Source organism: Euprymna scolopes, chromosome 29, assembly GCF_053919585.1.
Source record: "Euprymna scolopes isolate OS-2025 chromosome 29, ASM5391958v1, whole genome shotgun sequence".
In the NCBI taxonomy this organism is placed as follows: Eukaryota; Metazoa; Mollusca; class Cephalopoda; order Sepiida; family Sepiolidae; genus Euprymna; species Euprymna scolopes.
Window position 1 is genome coordinate 28,886,415 of NC_136510.1, and position 22,921 is coordinate 28,909,335.

The window sequence follows — 22,921 nt, forward strand, 5'->3', positions numbered from 1 at the left end:
CAGCTTATTAGACTAACAATGAGTATATAAATTTATCAAAAAAATGATTTTGTATTTTATAGATCGATATTTAATCTTATAAAAAAAAAATACACCGTGACAATAGCAAATTCATTAAGAATCGCTCACAACATTGCAAAGTGACATGCTATGTGTATGTAAAATCGTTAAAAGAAGATAAATGAGATGTATAGATATTGTTACGTGCTGATTTTACTAATAATAAATTTAGCATTATTATATTAAATTAAAGGAAATAGTAAATCTTTGAGGAATAAAATCTGTAAAAAAATTTTTGAAAAGGGAGAGGTATCAATTTCAAATTATAGTAAGGATTATCTCTCTTGAGTCGAGGTCCCCCCGAATTCTCCAGATAAACGTGGAGCCGAGTTTTCTGGACATTTCCTTGGAGAAACCTGCGATACGGGAATAAAAAAAAACATCACAAATCTTGTACGTAACCTTTTTTTCCCCCAAATTCCATTTATGAAACAAATCATGATTTTTATCTTTTCTTAATTATGCAACTCTATAACCTAATGCAATTATTAACGAAGCACGAGAAAATGGCATTTAAAGCCTTACGTAAATTTAGTATTTATTGTACCTTTGAGGTTTACACCTTATATATAGTTTTGCCTTTAATGTCTTAAAAGTTTAAAAACATTAATTTTTAATTGTTCAAGTATTTTTTTCAAATGTAACATTGTCTATTCCTATTCAAAAAGCATTTATTAAAAAATCTTCCCAACCGGCTTTTTGTGTCAACCTACAGACTTCCACCCAAAGCACTCTTTGCTTTCATTTTTCGTTTATTTGTGCTTCTACAGAATTTGAACCGAACCAAACTAACATTTGCCAACTAAATCTAAAATTTTGGTTAGCTTCGAATTAAAAAAAAAAAAAAAAAGAGGGGTAATATTTTTACGACATGCCCCAGCGTACTATAAACACCCCAACTTCCCCATGTTAAGAACGGCTTTCGGAATTAACACACACACCCCAACCTCGAAAGCCGTTCTTAACATGGGGTGGTTGGGAGTGTTTATACTACGCTGGGGCAGGTCGTAAAAAAAAATACCCCCCAAAAAAACATTTCGGTTCAAATGCTCAGCATTTGAACCGAAATGCTCAGCATTTGAAATGCTGTCTGCTGTCCCATTTTATTTTACAGATGACAGCTCCGGACAAAATCCTTGTCAACATAGGAGGACGTAGCTTGAAGATAATCATAGTTTTCTCACGATTTGTAGCGATTTTGAAGAGTAAGTGTGGTACTTGTTTAGTTTAATCAAGACATTAAAAAATGAAAATATTGGTGGGAAAGAAATTATATTGTACGTACTTGTTATGGAATAAAGTTATCAAAAAAAAAATTGGGGTTTGTATTATTACTGTACACATAGATTCGAAAAAGTTGTCAAAAAAAAAATATATATATATATAACAAATAAATGTTATCAAAGGCAAGATAAGTTACTTTTCTACCAAACTGGATATATTTTTCGTGTTTTTATTCAATGTAACATGTTTATTCAATTCGAAAAATATACAGTGTTTACCGATGTATCGGAAAATTCAAAATGGCGCCCGACTCTCTCTTTAACACGGTAAGTTTGGGAAAAGGTGTTATAAATAAAAAAAATTAGACAAAATACTGTTAGAAACTCGCTCAATATATGTTGTGACATAGGTTGACATATATTCGGTGGGTTTTTAATAGTATTTTGTCTAGTTTATTATTTATAACACCTTTTCCCAAACTAACCGCGTTAAAGAGAGAGTCTGGCGCCATTTTGAATTTTCCAATACATCGGTAAACACTGTTTTTCGAGCTGAATAAACACGTTACATTGAATAAAAACACGAAAAATATATCCAGTTTGGTAGAAAAGTAACTTATCTTGCCTTTGATAACATTTATTTGTTATATATTTGTTTTTTGACAACTTTTTTGAATCTGTGTACAGTAATACAAAGCTAAAAATTTACTTAATTTGATCAAGTATTTTTTTTTCTTTTTTTTTTTTTTCTTAAGGAAAATCAAATTTTAATGAGATAAGTTGGGGCGAAGGGAAATAATTCCAATCACTGATTAAAGATTGTCAAAATTATTTGAAACATGGGCAGGAAAAATACCTAGATAAATATTTTAAGCCCCCCCCCCCTTATTTTACAGTTTTTTTGCCCTTTTTAATCACTGGTACATACAATATTATTATTTTTTTTTTTTTTTTTTTTTTTTTTTTTTTAACATTTGCATTTTTTTAATGCCTTCATTAAACTAAACAAGTACCGTAAAGGTATCCATTATAAGGCTGATTTTTATCTCAAGAGTTCGAAATCAGTTGTCCCCCCCTTATTTATAAATCATGGCTAACCAAAATACTACGTCTCACTTAGTCATTAACTTTGATTTTATTAGTTAAAAAAATACTTGATTAATTTACATGATTTTTGGAAAATGACATTTTCGTTCCGTGACGGGTACATACGAAGGGCGTGCAATAAGTAATGCCCCTGATCCACTTCCCATAGCAGTAGAGCAACGAAACTTGGCACAGTTATTAGCCTTTCTCTACATAGGAACATCCCAGAGTTATGCATTTCTCCCATCGTTTGATGCAGCTCTGGAGATCGTTTTTGTAGAACACCCCAGATTGGTCCTCCAACCACGACGTGACATCAGAAATCAAGGCTGCATCATCTGGGAAACGCTTTCCTTTCAAAAACAACTTCATGGCTGGGAAGAGGTGAAAGTCAGAGGGGGCAAGGTCAGGAGAGTAGGGAGGATGGGGGTGGATTTCATAATCACACGCCCGTGCTTCTGATCTGGCGATATACGAGTTGTGGACCGGAGCATTGTTCTGCAGGAGGAGGGTACCTTTGTTGATCTTGCCCTGCCTCTTGATTTTGATAGCTTCCCTTAATTTCCTCAAAAGTGAAGCATAATAGGCTCCTGTGATTGTGGTGCCCTTTGCCAGGAAATCTGTCATCACTACTCCGTCCTGCTCACAGATGTCTGTGAGCATGACCTTGCCAGCGGAGGGCTGCACCCTTGCCTTCTTTGGAGGTAGTGAGTCCAAGTGCTTCCACTGCATTGACTGGGCTTTGGTCTCTGGATCATAGTGATGGACTCAGGTTTCATCCTGTGTAATCAGTCTTTTGAAAAACTTTGACTCTTCTTTGCACATCTCCAAATTCATCCTTGAGCACCTGACGCGTTCTCTCTTCTGGAATGGTGTGAGCAACCTGGGAATCCATCTGGCAGACACCTTATGCATATGCAAATAGTCATGAATGATAGTTTCCACAGACCCTGTACTAATCTTGACATCTTGGGCTATTTGGCGAATAGTAATGTGCCAATCTTCCAAAATGGCAGCCTCAATCAACTTGACGGACAGATGCCTCATCAATGGCAGAAGGGGGAGGGGGCGACCAGGTCTGGGAGCTGTTTCCACAGTTTTTCGGCCATGTTTGAATTCACGATGCCAGCATTTTACAATGTCATATAAGTTTCTTTCATTTCATCAAAAGTCTCCTGTGGTGTGCGTCCTTTCAAATACAAAAATCGGATCAGTGCTTGACATTCAACAGGCTCCATTTCACACCTGACTCAGTTCAAACACCTGTAATACAGAAACCACAATTAGTCCAGAGCTGTAATTTGCCACATAACCCGTAGAGATATAAATCATTGCACATGCAAAATTTCACCTAGATCAGACAACTGGAAATGGGTCAGGGGCATTACTTATTGCACGCCCCTCATACATCATAAATATTTATTTGTATTTTCTATGTAATATTTTATTTTTAATTAAGCGTAATATTAAATAAGCATCATTTTTATTTAGGTTTTTTTTTTTTTTTAACTAAGGAAACCAAATTTTATAAGGAAGCGAGACCTTCTGCTTTGATTCACCATGTTTAATAAAGGGGACAACTCAATTCAAACTGCTGAAAATCAGCTTTATAATTGCTACGAATGGCTAAAGATCGTAAATAATAATTTTTTTTATATTGAAAAAAAAAATATTTATGTGGAATATGACATTTTTGTTCTGTGTTTATAAAAATTCTTCTTTTTTTTTTTTAATTAGGTTGAACTTTGGACTTGCACCAAATTGTGTAGCAGTAGTCTATACAACAGTGCAGAGAAACGATATCTAAATAAATATTTACTTGACTTAAATTCTTGGTACTGATTAAATCAAAGACGCAATTTTGATTGGTTACCTATATTGGATTTTAGCCAATTAGAAACAGTATCTGTGTGAGCCGTATGGCACAATCACGTTGACACACCAGTTCTCGCCAGATCACCGAAGTTAAGCAATGTTGAGATGGGTGACCATTTGGGAAGGCTAGGCACTGTATGTACCTTCTTGGAAGGTTGGGCGTGTGGCCAGCACCCTCACTCCATAAAAAGAACTCAAAAGCATCTACAAAAGTTGTAGATGGCCTATGCCCCTTAGAGGTTCAAGGCTATGGATGGATGGATCTGTGTGAGCCGAGCACCTGTGCAATAAACTTATTTAAAGAATCACATTCGCGTTTTCCATCTAGCAAAAAGTCCAATTTCCCTAATGAGAAACAAATGCCTGCCGAGCCCTCCAAACCGGCATTCAGCCAGCAGCAACAGCAAGACGAGTCGAAGGATAAATCAATAACAGATGTGAAGACAAGCGCCGTAAAAATGCCCCACTCGGAAAATGAAGCGTAACAGGCAAAGGGGGTAATACTCGCGAACATTGAGGCCAATTTGCCTGATGTCATGGAAATATTGAATCACAAAAAAAAAAAAAAAAAAAGGGTACTGTTTTGCCTCTTCACCGGTTCTAGTAGTGCCACAAAAAAAATTAGGAGAGACACTGACTGACTATAACTGAATCTCATTTCAGAGTGGAGAGATAATTTAGCTGAGTGTTAATCTACAAATTTATTTTATTTGGAATAATTTTTTTTTCTTTCTTTTAGAATTTATCGGCTTTGATTCCAACGTAATCCGACCAAAATGAGGACTTACAATGATGAACTTAAGTTTTTGGAAAAAGTCACACAACGTAGCTGGCGAATCAAGAAAGGATTTGTTGATAACATGAATGTAAGTAAATTTGATTCAGTACTATATTTCTTGTCCAGTAGATAGAATTTATTGCACTGATGTTTTTCAGCAGACCCAAATTTCTGACCTTGGAAAATTTAGGTCACGTGATAATTTTGTAGACGGTGTAATCTTAAAAGATGTAATGTATTCATTGAAAAATAATTATTTTAATAAATCTAGTAAAATTATATTTAATTAAAAATATTAGTACTCATACAGAGAAGGTACCATGCTTAAATAATAATGTTATTTAGAAATCCATTCTTAGCATAAGTAGGGGAGGGTGTTTTGTTACTATTTTGTACTTTCACCTAACAATTTGATAAACAAAAGATGCCGTAAAATTTGAATTCAACTTGAAAATACTATTTAAAAATAGCACAGTACCTTATCTGCATAAGTACTAAAATATATATTTTGAATTGTTGAAAAAAGATTTTAATGTACAAAAAAATTAAAGTTATATTTAATTAAAGAGATGCTTTAAATTGCTTGTTGAAAAGTTTTCTTTATTTTTGTAATAAATTTAAAGGTTTCTGAAAAATCAAATTTAGTTATTATTTTTTTTTAATTTGATTTTTTTTATAAGTTAATTTTGATTTACTAATTGATTTTATTAGTAAAATGAATTAGTAAATCTTTTATTTTTTTATCCAATATAATTTGGATTTAATTTTCTTTTAAATTTAATGATAAAATAGCACCTTGTAATTTGAGATGAGGTTACATTTTTTAATATTACACCGTCTACAGATATCACATGACTTAAATTTTCCAGTCCTAGAAATTTAGGACTGCACAAATACATCAGTACAAAATTGGCTTACGTGGTGGTTTGTTATTTCTTTTTTTCTTTTATAGTTAATTTTCTTATTTCATATATACTTATATAGCTGATATGTTTATTTTCAATCATCTATATAACCTATTTTTCCACTTGATATAAAGAAAGCAAAAAAAAAGACACAAATAACGTGAATGCTTGATATTTTAAAATGCTGAGTCTGGCCAGTGCCAGATGGCTGACCATTTGGGAATAACAAGGCACTGTATATAGGTGAAAGGTCAGGTCAGTCTTCCTGCTTTCCAATGTGTGTAGTGGTGGCATGCACACACATTTACAGCCATATGAAAAGATTTGCGGTCGTAAAATGATGATGATCCATTTGAAAAATTTCAACTCATCACATCGGCAAATCGATTTTATCTACGGTATTTAGTAACAAAGTTTTTTAGCCTTGACAAAGGTTTTGGTGCTTCTGCAATATTATCCAATTTCAAATACTGTATTTTATATAGAAATATTATTACGTACATGTCATGTCGAAATTAGTAAAAATGAAAGATCATGAAAAACAATTGACTAGAAGATCTGCTAAAATTATTTTTTACAAAAAAAAATCTTAGATATTAACGATTCACCATTTTTTATTTTTGCATGAATTACTTGGATTTTAAAAACTCTTAACAATTATGATAAAACTGTATAATTTGATAAGTTTTACTTGTAATTATTTTTCTATTCGTTCATTTTTCATAATTTTTAGAATTTTGGCAAATTTTGTCATGACGCATAAATTCATAAGTGTTTTTACCTACAATGCATCTATTTAGAAATTGAGTTATCCTACACAAACAACTAGTTTTTCTATAATTTCAGTGAAATAAAAAACAATGAATTTCTCATAAATTCATTAAAAAAAAAAATGAGATTTATTTATCAAGTTATTCATGTTAAATTATGAAGAAAATTTTTTTTTTTTTTTTTTTTTTTTACATAGTATGGGGGAATTAAGACTCTGGGTGACACCAGATAAACCTTAATAAATTGGCATTGGAGTTTATTATAAAGCGAAGAGTCCAAACTAACAAATTGAAGGTGCTCTTCTTTTATCTAAAACGATTGTTTCTACCCAGACTCAAAAATCACACATTTTCTCTTGCTAATAAATTTGAGATATTTTGGACAGTTTTTATCAATGATTTTTTTTTTCTATCAAATTAAACAACAAAAACAACTCCAAACTGTCACCATCAAAATTGTTCTTTTTGTTTTATTTAATTATCATTTTTAGTTTGTGTTCAGAATTCTTCTTATATGAAAAAACAAAAATAAATAAAAGTATATAATGTATGGACACATGTTGAAGCAAAATATCATATTCTCGAACTCATGTAAATTGATCGAGCAGTCTTATTTTTTAAGACAATCAAATTTTTTATGAATAACAGAAAAACGGCTGTCTTGTCCACCATTTTGAAAGCAATCTTTTCTAAAAAAACAAAGAGAGATAACTCAATACTAATTCAGACTTATGAGATTTATGTTGCAATGCCTATGAATTCCCATTAATTACTTAAAAATGGTTTTCTTCATAAAAATAAAACTACTTGATCAATTACATGATTTTTTGAATATGATATTTTCATTTTGTCACAGATACATAATATAGATTTTTCTTTATTTTTGGACACGAACAGAAGTAATGTGAAGAGAACAGTTTGATGTTTTCATTGTGTTTTTTTTGTTTTGTTTTTTTAATTTGAAAAAAAAAAAAATGATTGAAGCCTTTCCAAAACCTTTCAAATTTATTATCAAGAGAAAATGTGTTGTTTTTGAGGATGGGCAGAAGTAATTGTTTGAAATAAAAAAGACTTTCGAATTTATTAGTTTTGACTCTTAGCTTTATAATAAATTTTAGGTTTTGCTTTTTAATATAGAGGAAATTCTGGACAAGAACTTCTTTTTTAAAGCAGTTCATTAATAAAAAAAAAATCTACTAGTTAGGCAGAACACTAAAATAACCATCAGAAAATACTTTAAAAAAAAATGGTCTTATTTTCCCTCATAATGTCATCCACTATTAAAACAATTACATGTAAATGATATGCTTAACTTACAGGATATTTAGATTAAAATCTATCAAAATAGTATATACAGATAACAACACTATGACAAACGAAAACAAATTCATTCAAAATATGACATAATTTTTTTGGAGAATTGTGACCTAGTTTTATTTATAAATATTAAATTTTCATAGTAATCAGATATGTTTAGTATTCCACTACAGTAAGTGATCCATAAAATAGTAAATTAAATAACTGATAATAATCCACGGGAGTTAATTAATATAAACTAGAATACCCATTGCAGAATGGGCAAGATGAATCCTCCAAATAGAACAGTTGTGTACAACTTTTATGCTCCATTATAAAAATTAAAATTAAGCTATAAATCTTATGTCTTGAATCTTTAGTCTAATTTTGATCAAAATTCTAGAAAATGTCTAAAATATAAGGCTTAAGCTTAAGAGGTCTTAAAAAAGAAATTGAAATTTAGGGACTCGTGTTTAATTGGTGTTCAAGCAAAGTACTTTTTTTTTTTTTTTTTTTTTTTTTCAAAAAACATGGTGCAACAATAATCAGCAAAAATTGACTGGACGGAATTAAATATTGTTTTATCAGCTTAAATGCTATCTGACAGATCTAAAAAAAAAAATATCCAACCACTTTAAATTTATATGTTGTAATGAGTATCAGTTTTGTATGCTATATTTTTAAGGCTTTGATTTTTATCAAAAGAAATTTAAAAAAAAAAAGTACTAATTAAAAATATTTTCTACATTTGTTTTAATATAAATGTAGTTTAGTGGTGCAGCAAATGGATAGGGATTTCATCACGATAGAAAAAAAATTTGATTCAGTATTTCAGAAAAATTACCAAACTAGACTTTTTAGCCCATTAAAAACGGGCGGAGGGGGGGGATAAAATCTATAGACCATTGTCTTAGAATGAGTGCTTTATGCCAAATTGATTGTTGAACATGGTTAAATTTGTGCTCAGTTTTGCATTAAATACTAATCCTATTAATCTCTAACTGTACATCAAACGGATACCATAATATTTAGTTCCCTGCACCTTATAAAGATCCATACAATTTGACAGATCAACCCAGTAGTTTTTGAGAAAAAGTGAGAGTAAATGTGATATTGTGGTGACTAATCCCTAACTGTGCATTGAACAGATACCTTAATATTTGGTTCACTGCACCTTATAATAACAAAGGTCCACACAAAATTTCAGCCAGCTTGGCCCAGTAGTTTCTGAGAAAATGTGGAACAGATAAACAGATTAAGAGAAATATATAGATAATCCAATTAAATGAAGAAAAAAAAGTTTTTCAAAGTGATTAAAATTATATTTTGAGGGGAGAAAATGTTTTTCTTTTTTGTGTTAAATTGTGGATGTGGCCCTAATGAGTTTCTGGACTTTGCAACGTCATTCTTCTTGTTCATGTCTGTTTGTCTGCTCTGGCGTTCAAATTGTCAGAGTAATTTGGACCTTGGTTGTATCATGAGTTGCTTGCTCATCACGCAAATAATTTTTCTCTTTACAGTAGATAGAAAAAAGGACATGAATATCGAGTTTTCTTTTTATGTGAAAAAGATCTCTCTATATAGCCGAATGTAACACGTTTTATCAGGAAAGAAAGTGAGAGACAAAAAGTATGAAAAGCCTTTTTACTCTTTACTAGCATGGCTACCCGGTGGAGAGAGGTGGTATACTAAGGCTATTGAGTAACCCCCTAGAGAAAAAAAAATTGTTTCAATCAAAATAGCAGCGAGTGCAAAAAAAAAAAAAAAAATAGCCGCAGTAAGCAGACAGGCTTGAACCTGTAACGCGAAAGAGGAAAAGGAGGCGAAAAAAAGCTAACATGTTAGCTGTCTCGGCCACGCCGACTTACGATGTCACGGGCCTTCGAAATAACATTTTATAAATGTACGTTAAGATTGTTGGGCGTATGACTTGCAAAATTGTCAACGCAAAAACTGACCCCTCCTTGTAAAAAAATGGCCTAGTTGACCAGCACAGATATTTTTCATCCAAGAAATCAATCTTTCTAATGATACCAATTTTGTCACGGTCTGATGCGTCTGTCAAGTTTTTGATAGACACACACACACACACACACAGTTTCCCTTTTATATAATAGAAGACGTCACTTCCTATCTGGCTATCACTTCACTTCTGTTCTCACACTCTAATCATGTTTAACCTTACATGGCAATTGTTGTCCTTGAATGCTGCTAGTCTATCTGCAATACCTGCTATCTGTTAAACCATACTACTAAATTAACAAACTACAATCCATTACACATATAGGACAGATATTTTCTTTTCTACAAGAGTCATCACTTATCAATGCCTGAAGGCCACTCGAGGATATAGAGTGTAAGGTGGTCAGTGAGACAACAGCATAGTGATTGGTAGTGCTAGAAATTGAGTAGAATTTTATTATTTAAGGAGACGGTTCAACAAGAACTTCTTTACATTAGACTCGAAGACAACCATGTTGTAGTCAGCTGAAAAGCAGGCCCACAGTACAGAGTTCCATGTGTGTGAAGCTATGGAAATTAAGTAGAATTTGATTATTTAGAAAAGAAGCTTTTTTCATGGAATTTGTGTTTAGCTTTAGGCACAGATAGTGAGGGAAATTGTTGACGACTATATTTAAAAAAAAAAAAAATCAAGGTATTGTTTATAAAATTTAATGGTTCTAAATTTATGTTCAATCATATTTGTCCCCCTTTTTTATTTTAGGTGGAAGGCCTGTTCTATGTGAATGACCAACTTGAGAAACTGATGTTTGATGAACTGAGACAATCTTGCAGGAACAGTGGCTACGGAGGTTTCTTACCAGCTATGAAACAAATTGGCAACGTTGCTGCCCTTCCAGGAATTGTGCAGGTGAGTGTAGTCTGATAGAAAAAAAAATATTGTGCAGAAGAAATCTAAGTGCTTGTTCAGAATAATAACATCAATTGAATTTCAACTAAAAGCAATGTTACCTAATTATGTTGTCAAAACTAGTAACATATCCAAAAATTACAAAAAAATGAAAGTAGAAAATTAATCATTAATGGAAATTGCTTTCGAAGAAAATTGCAAGTTTTCAGATATGCCTCAAAATCTCAACATAAGAAAATTTTGAATATTTTGATATCATATATAATGCACATCAAATGTAAGGAGGAAAAAATTCTTGCAAATTCAACAAAATGATCAGTTTTTATTATTTATAAAGATAGCTTCATCAAGAAATTAAATAAATTTTGAACATTTAAGAATATCTTGGCGGTAGGCCAAAACAATTGTATACTGCAAATAAAAAAGACAAATTTTGGGGGTGAATTTGTAAGAATTTGTTCCAACATTTCATACGGTTTATATAATCTAAAAATAGTTTTGTTATAGCCTGAATCTTTCAGTATTGAGCCATTGGAAAAAACATTGTATTATTAAAATTTATATCTGAAATGTAAATAGTTCTTCTCATTATATTAAAAAAAAAAAACACAAAAATAAAGAAAGGTCTGTGTGATGTACCTACCCTTGACAAAACAAAAATTTCATATAAAAAAAATCACATAAATTGATCAAATAGTTTTATTTTAAAAAGAAAATAATTTTTAAGCGGTTAATGGGAATTTGTAAGCATTACAACATAAATCTAGTGTGAATTATTGTTGATTTATCTCCCTTGTTTTCTTTAGAATATTATTTTACAAAATGACAGGCCAGACATTCACTCCTTGGATACTCATATAATTTGATTTTCTTATTTAAAAATCGAGCTACTTGATCAATTTACATGATATTTAGGATATATTTTTGTTTCATCATGGGTATGTACATCATACAGATTTTTCTTTATTTTTTTCATAGACAAAGTATTTTGGATTAAGGACCATATAAATATATATAAATGTTAAATTTATTTGTATAAATTGAATTCTAGGCTACCTGGATCATTAAAAACTGGATTAAAGCCTCTAAAAATCGACTGCTTTTGAGTTATTGTATATATGTGTCTAAATTGTGGTGTGGGACTATCAATCGTTAAAAGAGTAAAAAAAAATACTATGTTACAGAAAAAGAACGTGTATCTCCAGCAAGTTCTTGAAGACATATCACAAACTTGATTTCACTAGATCTTGCAGGTTTAAGCAAATTGTCAACTATGATGAAGTCACCCAAACTATTTATTTCCAAGACTAGCTACTCAAATGGTGCAGAGTCTATCGTATTTGCCCTATGAAAGTCGACTTAAAAGGACTTAACTTTTTCCCTTGATTGCCAACAACTATGTAGTGATCTCACTTTGGCCTACAATCTCAACAATGAGCATTATATGATATACCTCAAGACCTATTATTAACTCTTGCACCAGAAAGAGGTTCACGCGGACACAAGAAACTATTTCACTGCCAATTTTGATTGAACTTGAGGAGGTAATATATGCACCAATAACACAACAATTCAAGGTGTTTAAATTTTTACTATCCTTTCCCTCCATGATAACTGAAGTATGCTTGTTTTATTTATTGTCGAATTGAATTGAAAAATCTCAAAAGCAATTAATTTTTAGATTTTAAGCATGATTTTTTAAATTTGTATCAATTTTTAATGTTTTAGCTGGTCTGGTATTCATTTCATACACAAAAAATGTTATCTTTTAATGTCATGTTCTTCCGACATATGTGAAATCTTTAAAATGCAATATTTTTTTAAATCACTTGGAATTACAAGCTCAAATTTTTAAAATTGTCAGCTTTTTGTGATACTAATAACTGGAAAAAGTTTCAAGAAGATCTGAGAGGCATGATTGGCATCGTCTGGTATGATGAGACATGGAATTGCCATTTTCCTGTGCTTTTTTTTTTTTTTTTTTGTTTTTTTCATCATGCCTCCTTTCTCCTTTTATGACGGTTCTTCCCAAAGATGTTAATTTTTCCATGGTTAGGTTAGTGTTAATGTTGGCATGATTAATTGGAATTGGGAAAATCAGAATGAGGTGGGGGGGGGGTATGGGAAGTGAAAAAATTTTGTGCCTAATTTCTGATTCTAAAAATGATTCTCATATTTTTTTTTTAAACTTGATTTTTCATTGATAAAATTATTGTTTTTGAAACTGCCGGTAAAACTAAATGTCTAGATAAAAATGGAACTATAAGAAATAGCACAGTAAAAATGGTACAGGTAATGAATAAATAGGGAAAATGGCACATGAAAAATGAGTTTACCAAATTACTATTTTCAATCAATTACAAGGAAAACATTGGAGAAAAATAGTTATAAAGACCCATTCGTGTAATGTATGCCCTTTCTCAGCATATTCTTACTTCTGAGACAATATATGCATATATTACGCGTGATTTTACAGTAATTCGAATATTAAATTAAAAAAAAAAACTATAACTAGATATTTAGAAATTTAAAAGCATCAGAATCAGTAATGGGAATTAGAATTATTGGAATTGTCCTAGTATTAGTTTAGGTAAAAGATTTAATTTCTCTTGTTTTCAGTTTAGTTAGTCATGGCTAAATGATAATGATTGCTAAATAATTCTTTGTTCTTCTAAATGATAATGATTGCTAAATAATTCTTTGTTCTTCTAAATGATAATGATTGCTAAATAATTCTTTGTTCTTCCAAATGATAATAATGATTGCTAAATAATTCTTTGTTCTTCTAAATGATAATGATTGCTAAATAATTCTTTGTTCTTCTAAATGATAATAATGATTACTAAATAATTCTTTGTTCTAAATGATAATAATGATTGCTAAATAATTCTTTGTTCTTCTAAATGATAATAATGATTGCTAAATAATTCTTTGTTCTTCTAAATGATAATAATGATTACTAAATAACTCTTTGTTCTTCTAAATCATAATAATGATTACTAAATAATTCTTTGTTCTTCTAAATGATAATAATGATTGCTAAATAATTCTTTGTTCTTCTAAATGATAATAATGATTACTAAATAATTCTTTGTTCTTCTAAATGATAATGATTGCTAAATAATTCTTTGTTCTTCTAAATGATAATAATGATTGCTAAATAATTCTTTGTTCTTCTTGTTATGGTGAGGCTTAATTCTAGTCATCCCTTAATTGGTGCTGAAGCATTTACAAAGCTTGTGTGCAACGATGGTCACTCATTCATGATGGTCATTAGCTCCAATCGTTGTTTTATCTTTATTTATAACTGATTGTATATATGTCACACTAGACACATATATAACTCATAGTATTCCAACATTCATTATTGTTGACATGATTAAACATAATTGGAAAAATCAGATCTTTTGGGGTATTGGAATCAGAAAATTTTGTGCCTCTTTTCCAATGCTAAAAACAATTCGTTTCATTGTTGTCTTTGTTTAAAACTTAATTTTCCATGATAAAATGATTAATGTTTATAGATTTTAACCTACCATGCCTTCCCCCTCAGTGTATTTTTACATTCGTGAAGATATATGCACATATTACATGGATATTTAACATAATCCAACACCTCCCCACTAAAAAAATTAAAAAAACAAAAAAAACAAGAAAAAGCCTATAACTAACTATTTAGAGATTTGAAAAGAATCAGAAATTTACATATTGAATTTGTCCCATTATTAGCATTCATGGCTTCCCATTATCAAATATATGGGACCATCTTCAAAGCCATGCTGTTTTTGGAATTAGATCATCAGTTTATTGATTAGCATAACTGAAACTAAGGTTAACCTTGAAAAGGATCCAGCTCCTAACTATGCATGGATGGTCATTCACTATGGAAAGACTCTTTTGTTTGTCACTTAATGTTTGGATGTCATGTGTATCATGGGATGAAGATGCTAACGATGGTGATGCTGCTGCTACAAATAGTTACTTAAATTAAATACCACTAATAGAACCATTTAATAAAATTAGTGAATATGCTTTATCCAATGTTTGATTGTAGATGCAGTACATCACATGTGCATGTAATTTAGGCACCGCCAAAACTGGGGGAGCAGGTCAGTACTTTTTGACGGACCGTCTTTTTAAAAATCTATCAAAAATCAGGTAATTATCCGATCAATACGAAATTTTCAGCGATTATTAGGAGAAGAATGAACTTTATAACAGTGTACTTATTTTTCATAAACGATATTTATATATATATATTTTTTTGCTTACAAAACCCCCCCTTGTTTTGAAGTGGAAACAAATATGCTTAAAATAATCATCTGAAACTGAACAAAACATATTGTGTTGTTGTAAGGGACAGAATTATAGATTCAAAAAAAAAAAAAAAATTGTTTGCATACCTTATTTTGACGTCTGAATATCAGAACTTCGATTGTGTTTAATTATCCCGCTTTTGAGTTTTGAAGTGTGAAATTCGGTGAATATGTTAAGTAAAATAATTAATTTAAGTTAAGCAAAACAAAAAAAAAATTTTTTTAATATTTATACGAAAAAAGCCATTTTAAAATTTTTGATAAATAAATTAACAATTTTTTTTTAGCGAGCCGAATAATGCATGACCATTATTAAACAGGGCATGCTTTGAATAATCGATACGAAAAAAAAAAATTCGATAAATATTGTGCCCTTTGTGTTAAAAATAGCATCATTTTTTTTCGATCCCGTTTGAAAACGTTTGCCGCTTTTCGACTACGATGGACCAAACGCGCTGAAATAATTTTTTTTTATTCTGCTTTTAAATTGCCCCCCCCCTCCCATTTTGGGGAGCCTGGCCCCCACACACATACACATTAAAAACCAAACTCATACAAATGGTCACCCATTTGGTACTGGCCAGCCTCAGCTTAATAATACATTGAAATTTTCGTCACTGAAAAATAAGTTTTTTTGGCCTGTTTGGTCTCCCATAGTTTTCTTATCAAACGAAAACGTAAACAGAGTCGATCTGAACTCTACGTCGACGCGAAATATCTGGTTACCTATATGAATAAGTGGAATTATTTGAAATTCAGGTACTTATATTATAATATTTTTGCATATTCTCTTAGAAAATCATCCTAAATCTTAGTTAGACAATAAATAAATAAATAAATTATTTCAAAACCCCTTTTTTTTAAATATTTAAGTACGTTTTTTGTGCAAGACAAAAAATGTCAATTGTTAACTTTTGGGGAAAATTTAACATTTAAAATTGAATTAAAAATAGTAGAAAAAGTTTTACATTATTCTGTTTTCTATATGATAAAATTCAGGGTTTTATCTTTCTGGAAAAAAAAAGTTACTCAGAAATAATGGATTTTAATAAATGTAATTTAGTTTTAAAAAACAACAACTTGATTTTGCGGCCATTTTTGGCGGTGCCTAATGTAATTCATGGTACTCCTCTAACTAGAGCAGTTATGCTTTCCTAATGTCAAATATATATGATCATCTATGAAGTTATGTTGTTTTAAGTTTGTCAATAAGTGCAACTGGAACTACTACTACTTCTACCCATGCAATAACAGGATTCATGGTCATACTTCTATAGATCATCCGTGTTCTCTTATGTGCATGCATATTAACAATGCAGTTTTTTTTTATTTTCATACTGTAAAAATTTATGGACACCTTATGATAGATTTAAAAAAAAAAAAGGCAGTGTAGTTTGTGTGTGTATTTTAATAATCTAAATATCAAATTTCTACAAAAGTAGCTCTGGTTGGTAGTAGCCGGAAGTACTTAAAAAAAAAAAAGGAAATATCCATTGGCAAGTTCCTGCATAAAATCCTCCCATATTAAGCTTTCCGTGTGCAAGCTAATGAAAGGTTGTTTAAGTGTTTTTCGAGATGCTCTGCGTTACAAAATCTTACCGAAAATGCTGTTTTATGATGTTCGCATTTTTATCACTTTATTTGCTTAAAACTCTAAAAATATATAATGTATGTTATTATTTACTAATTCATTTGAAAGTATATTCATTTCTGAACAAAACGGTGGTATTTTGAAGACTTAAAGTGCTTTGGTTTTTAAAATATGACTATTTTAGCAGAAACCCCTTGAAATCTGTGATTATCCAAAGCGTTTTAACGGCCATGTGTATTGCTACATGAAATAAGTAAGCAGTTTCAACGCCCAAGCAAGCAAGCTGATCTAAGTTTTATAATTATACTAGCTTGGGTGCCCGGTGTTGCCTGGGTGTTTGGAGATGTGTGTTGAGCAAAACAAAAAAAAAATGGTAATAGGCAGGCAAGCTCGAACCTGTACCACGAAGGAGGAAAAGAATGTGAAAAAAAAAATGACGTCTTTGCCGTTGCATTCATTGCCAAACTGGAAGTGGCAAAGGTTTAAATGACTTTCGAAAATATCGACAAAAAAAGCAACCCTTGTAGAAAAGTGCCCAGTTGAGGCCGAACGAATTAATGTTTTTGGCCAACGATACCAATCTCGTGAAAATCCGTCACCTCTGTTGAAAGTTTTAGACATACATACATACATTTAAACAGACAGGTGAGATTTCTATTATAGATAGATTATATTTATATTAAATCTGTCAGGTGAGATTTATATTATAGATAGATGTACTACCAGGGAAACCTGATGTTGCCCGGGATTGAATGATGATCAATAAATGTTTCACACTCTCATATTTTTATTGTCCTCAAAATCAGTGAAATCGCACATTTTTCAATCAAATCGATTGATTACCTCCTCTAGTTGGAGACCCATCACAAGGAGGAAACTTCATATGCCTTCCCACAGTGACTTAATCCACAATACATTGTTGTCTGGGTTACACTGTAGAGAACTTACTGTTGATTTTATAAAATTATTTTTATATATAACTAGCAGGGAGTACCCGGCGTTGCCCGGGTGTTTGGAGGTGTGTGTGGTTTTGGGTAAATCAAAACACCCGGGTGTTTGTGTCGGGGGGGGGGGGGCAAAAGTTTTGGTAGGTAAGTATGAAGGATCGAACCCGAACCCTTGTGTGAAAAAAAACGTGCGACGTTAACCACTGGGCCACCATGAAATAGTAATGGAAACATGTCTGAGTTTATTTAAGCATTAAAACTTGGCAGGTGCCCGTACTTAATGAGGTCAACTTTGACTGCAGGGCAGTATTTTATTTACTGCGGGGGCAGGATTTTTTTTTTTTTTTTTTCCCCAAGATGTTGTGGGGAAAACCAGCTCCCCATAAAAAGGGGATTGTCCAAATTGAATAGCAATTGTCTGATATAAGGAGAAACTCCGCATTGATCAAAGCTGATTGCTTTTGGACGTTTCCAGAAAAATGCCGCCAGAATTAGTTTCGCTTTTATTATACGAAAAAGCTTAATGCACATGTGGCGATCGAAAAATGTTGAATATTTATCTTTTCAAGGTCGAGCAAATTAAATAGACAGGCGACCCATGTTGTTAACTCGTAGATATTATTTAGACGTGATATAAAAAGTAAGAAGTGAATTGACCGATCGCTTCTTGGAAAAAAGCTTTTCTCGGACATACACAAAAAGCGAACATACATACATACACACATTTTCGCTTTTATATTTATAGATGGCTTGAATTAAACTTTAAAAGGCAAAAGTCAAGTATCATGATTCAGCTAAACAGAAAAATTAATTTCAAATGTGCCCTGTCATATCAAAGAACCTACTGTTAATTTTATATGCGGGGCCTTTCTGTTTGTGCAGTAATAAAACTTCTCAAAAGCACATGTGATGTTAGGCTGTCTAAAGCATTAACTTTCGTCAAAATCACCTGTTCTTCCTCTCATCAGATTTTTTTAATTATCAATGATCAATATTTATCAAAGACATTTCGATATAAAACCTATCTAAGAACATTGTCAGAGACATAAATGTGTGAAATCTCATAAAAATCGGCTCAGTTATTGCAGAGTCTATAACAAACTCGCACACGCATACAAAGTTTCTTTTATATAATACTAGCGGCATTGCCTGGGTGTTTATCGGTGTAAAAGAAAAAAAGTTTTGATAGGGAGGTAGGCTCGAACCTGAACCCTTGAGGCGAGTAGCCTGATAACCTACCGTGACACTATGAGGGCAGCAGAAGTAAGAATGGTTGAAATTAAACGATTAAAAAGTCAAGTAACAGGTGCGTAAATTTACTGAGGTCAAACATCACGCCATAGGGGAATGAAATCCTGCACTTAACTTTGGCTGCAAGCCAGTTTCCACAAGATGTTGGGGAAAAGCAGCTCTCCCATAAAAAGGGGAGTGTCCAAATGAATACCAATTGGGTAATATGACGGATTTTGCTCGCATTGATCAAAGCTGATTGCTTTTCTGAATCTCCCGGCACAAGTGCCAGGTAGACGCCTTTGTTACGGGTTCAATTTCGCTTTTATAATGAAAAGCCAAACAAACACAGGAAATAACGTGAAAATAACATGTAAAAGTCGTTCGAATAAAAGATAGGTACAACCTCAGTTTGTAAATCGGAGATATTACAATCTAGGGAGTGTATAAAAAGTTCTAAGAAACCTTACCCCCTCCCCTTCGAGCGCCGCCGCCCCTCCAAAAGCCTTTGCCGGACATACACAAAAAATACACACACTAACACACATTTTGCCTTTTATATATATAGACTAATGGGAGTGCCTGGCATTTCCCGGGTGTATAAAAAAGAAAAAGTTTTGGTAGGGAGGTAGGCTTGAACCTGGAGCATTGAGGCGAATAGCCTGATAACTTACCACAACGCTATGAAGGCAGGGGAGTGATAATTGGTGAAATTAAACATTTAAAAAAAGCAGGTGGTTAAACGAACGTGAACGTGTGGTTTTCTAGGTCAAACATCACACCAGAGAAATGAAATCACAGTGTGAATTTTGTAACATAAAATTTGCTGAAATAAAAGATAGGCGCAACCTCGTTTCGTAAATCGGGCATATTATAATCTAGGAAGTATATAAAAAGTTGTAAGAATGAGTGATCCCACCGAGTGCCCCTCCCCCACCTCCACAAAAGCTTTTGGCAGACATACAAAAAAAAAATGCACACAAACACACACATTTTCGCTTTTATATAATAGATTATATATCTCATTCAAATACTACCGTGTTGTAATATATGGTTAAGTGTTAGTTTAGAACTGCTTTAAAGCTTCACCGCTCAATTATTTTGCGACCAAATTTCAAACAATTTTTACAGTTCATAGGTCACCTTCTCAGCTATATTTTCAAATAAAAATTTTCAATTTTCGTTCGTTAAAACAAAAGTTATAATCAATAATAAAATTACTGGTGCTTAAGAGTCCTTAGAATTTGTAAGGAACGTGTGAGAAATGGTTTCTTCTGATAGGCTGTTGGTTACCATAGCAATTTTTTCATCGTCGATACCTTCATAAATCACAGTGAGAATGTTGCTTGCATGCCATCTTATTTGGGTTATATAGAGAGAGTTAACAAAAGTGATGCTTTTTGCTGTGTTAGGACTGATATTTCGCCCATTAATTCTGTTTCTCTCTTTTTTTTTTTTTTTTTGTCCCTTCTTTCTATTTATTTACTTAATTACATCTTTTATTTGATTTTTTTTATTTAGTCAATGATAGTCTTTTTATGCAAATATTACGCAAGTATAAATCACTTAGAATATCTGCATGAATATAATTACATGTAATAGCTAATTTTCTTATGGGATGATCATCCCATAAGAAAAAAGAAAAAAAACTAATAGGGAATTATGAATGTTTAAAAGAATATGCAAATTAGCTAGATCAAAAGATCTAGCTAATTTGCATATTCTTTTATCAGATGAATGCAATTCCATGACCCATATATAACAGTTGTATTTTCTTTTTGAATAAATAGAAAAAAGGGTTTTTAATATGAATATCAATAATTCACCCAAAAAAAGAAAAAAATATAGAATAGATATATATAACTTGCATTAAATACAGCTTATATATATATAATTATTTTTTTACTATAATAATTAAATACCTACAGACACTAGTGTTTCATCCTTTCGGGAATCTTCAGTGCAGGGTGTCACGATTAATACCAGTCGAACGATTTGAACCCCGCACCCGCAACACGAGACATCTCTGGCTCGATTAGCGAAGACCTAATCAATTCGGCTACCATTAACCGCGTGAAATAACGTTGAATTTAATCATTTTAATTTTAAATATTCTTTACGTCAGTCAGACAGTGATCTAATCATTATACGATGATCTATGCATACAAGCTAAATTGACCGACTTTAATTCAACTGAAAGTGCTCAACGATAAGAAACGAATTTCTTAAAGGGGCTGTCATAATTATTTTTTACTATAATAATTAAATACCCACAGACACTAGTGTTTCATCCTTTCGGGAATCTTGAGTGCAGGGTGTCACCATTATTTATATATATATATATATATATATATATATATATATATATATAGTCTTTGAAGTTTTTAACCTTTAAAACTATACAAAAAAAGTATTTTTTATCATTCGTTAGAAAACCATCTAGTCAGTAAGTCATTTAATCACTTACAATCACTGCATCAACTCGCTCTCGAATTTACTATAGTACTAATAATTTATTTTTCAAGGGATCATCAGTTGTTTACCATGAAACACTGTATGTATATATATATATATATATATATATATATATATATATAATATATATTAGATCACCTGTTAAGTTCAAAAATTGGGGTCATGTGTTTGAACTATCCTCTCTGTATTTTACTTTTCTTTTCTCAACAATCGTTTGTTTTTTTTCTTCAAGAAATCAATCGGTCTCCCTGATGTTCACTCTGGATATGGATTTGCTATTGGTAAGAATTTTCTATACTCTACATATTTTGTGCATTTGTTTTCATGATTGTCACGGTCTTATTTGAAACCCCCACAGATATGTGTGTAGGTTATAGACTGCAACTATCTTGAATTTCATTTTCATGACTGATATCTTCATTAGGATTAACTGTTAACTACAAACAGTAGTCACCCCAGCCGGTTAATACATCATATATTCATAGATGTTTTCACTGCCCAATACAGCCACCTATTACCTTGCTTTGTCTTTTGCTGACTCCTTTTAACGCATTTGCTATTTCTACTAAATCTTTTTCTCTAAACTATCACATGACCAGCTCAGCCAATCATTGCTTAGCATTATTCTCTAACATACATTTTACTTTATTTAATGTTGAGATCCAAGATGCCAACAACATTCCTCTATAGAGGAATAAAGAATAATACGGGAGAAGTGATAAGGAATGATTTGTGAAAAAGAGGGTAATAAAAACCTGGTCAGAGATGGGTGGGTTTGGAAGCCAATTTCTGACAACTGTTTAACACATACCAACTTGTAAAATAACATTCAATTGACTTTAGGTCCTGGATATGACCTAAAACAATATCCAATGGTGAGGCCCCACCTTGCGGGCCTTGGGGAGTGTGGAGCCACCCTTTAATTGCCATTGCTCCCAGGTCCACTCTGACCCGGAGTGGTAGTACCTGTTAGGGTCCCAACTATGGATTAAATAGAATCTGACTTAATAAAAAAATATACTCCATTAAAAATCGTTCCTCAAAATAACTAGATTCGGCATTAAATAACCTGAAAAAGGTTGATATACCGTAAAACAAAAACAACCAACCAATCAATTGACTTTAAGGATGATCTAAGAGTCATTTTTGTGTATGCATAACTGTTCTCGAATACGCTATGCACCCTGTACATATATGTAATGGCTTCCTTTGAGAGAAAAAGAAGCACACAACAGTGTGTTGAGAAACTTTTAACAAGAAAGGGCACCTAACAGCCAGTTATTTTTTTTTTTTCTTACTTGAGGACAGAATTATAAGAAATCTGATATTTAATTGGGAATTTTTGGAATTTAAAGCGTCAGGAAAATAATGGAGTATCATTTTGTAGATTAACACTTTTAATATACAAATAGGATGTTTATGAAATATACGATAAGTAGGGAACAGTCTAGTTGAAATAAAAACGCAAATGGATTATAGTCAGCTAACATACGTCCT

At 31.8% G+C, this 22,921-nt stretch overlaps 1 protein-coding gene across 2 annotated transcripts in view; it reads left to right on the forward strand.

The window, feature by feature from the left end:
* The first annotated feature begins 142 nt into the window (after positions 1-142).
* LOC145252562 (RNA-splicing ligase RTCB) overlaps positions 143-22,921 on the forward strand; it is a 52,216-nt gene continuing 29,437 nt past the window's right edge. Inside the window, exons 1-4 of one of the 2 annotated variants that reach the window (XM_080112129.1) lie at positions 143-453; positions 4,984-5,110; positions 10,719-10,865; positions 21,657-21,705. In XM_080112129.1, the coding sequence (XP_079968255.1) occupies positions 5,021-5,110; positions 10,719-10,865; positions 21,657-21,705 (286 nt within the window). In that variant the 5' untranslated portion in view covers positions 143-453; positions 4,984-5,020. Of the gene's footprint in view, positions 454-1,174; positions 1,266-4,983; positions 5,111-10,718; positions 10,866-21,656; positions 21,706-22,921 lie in introns of those variants that run through there. The other variant, XM_080112131.1, reaches the window with a different exon arrangement.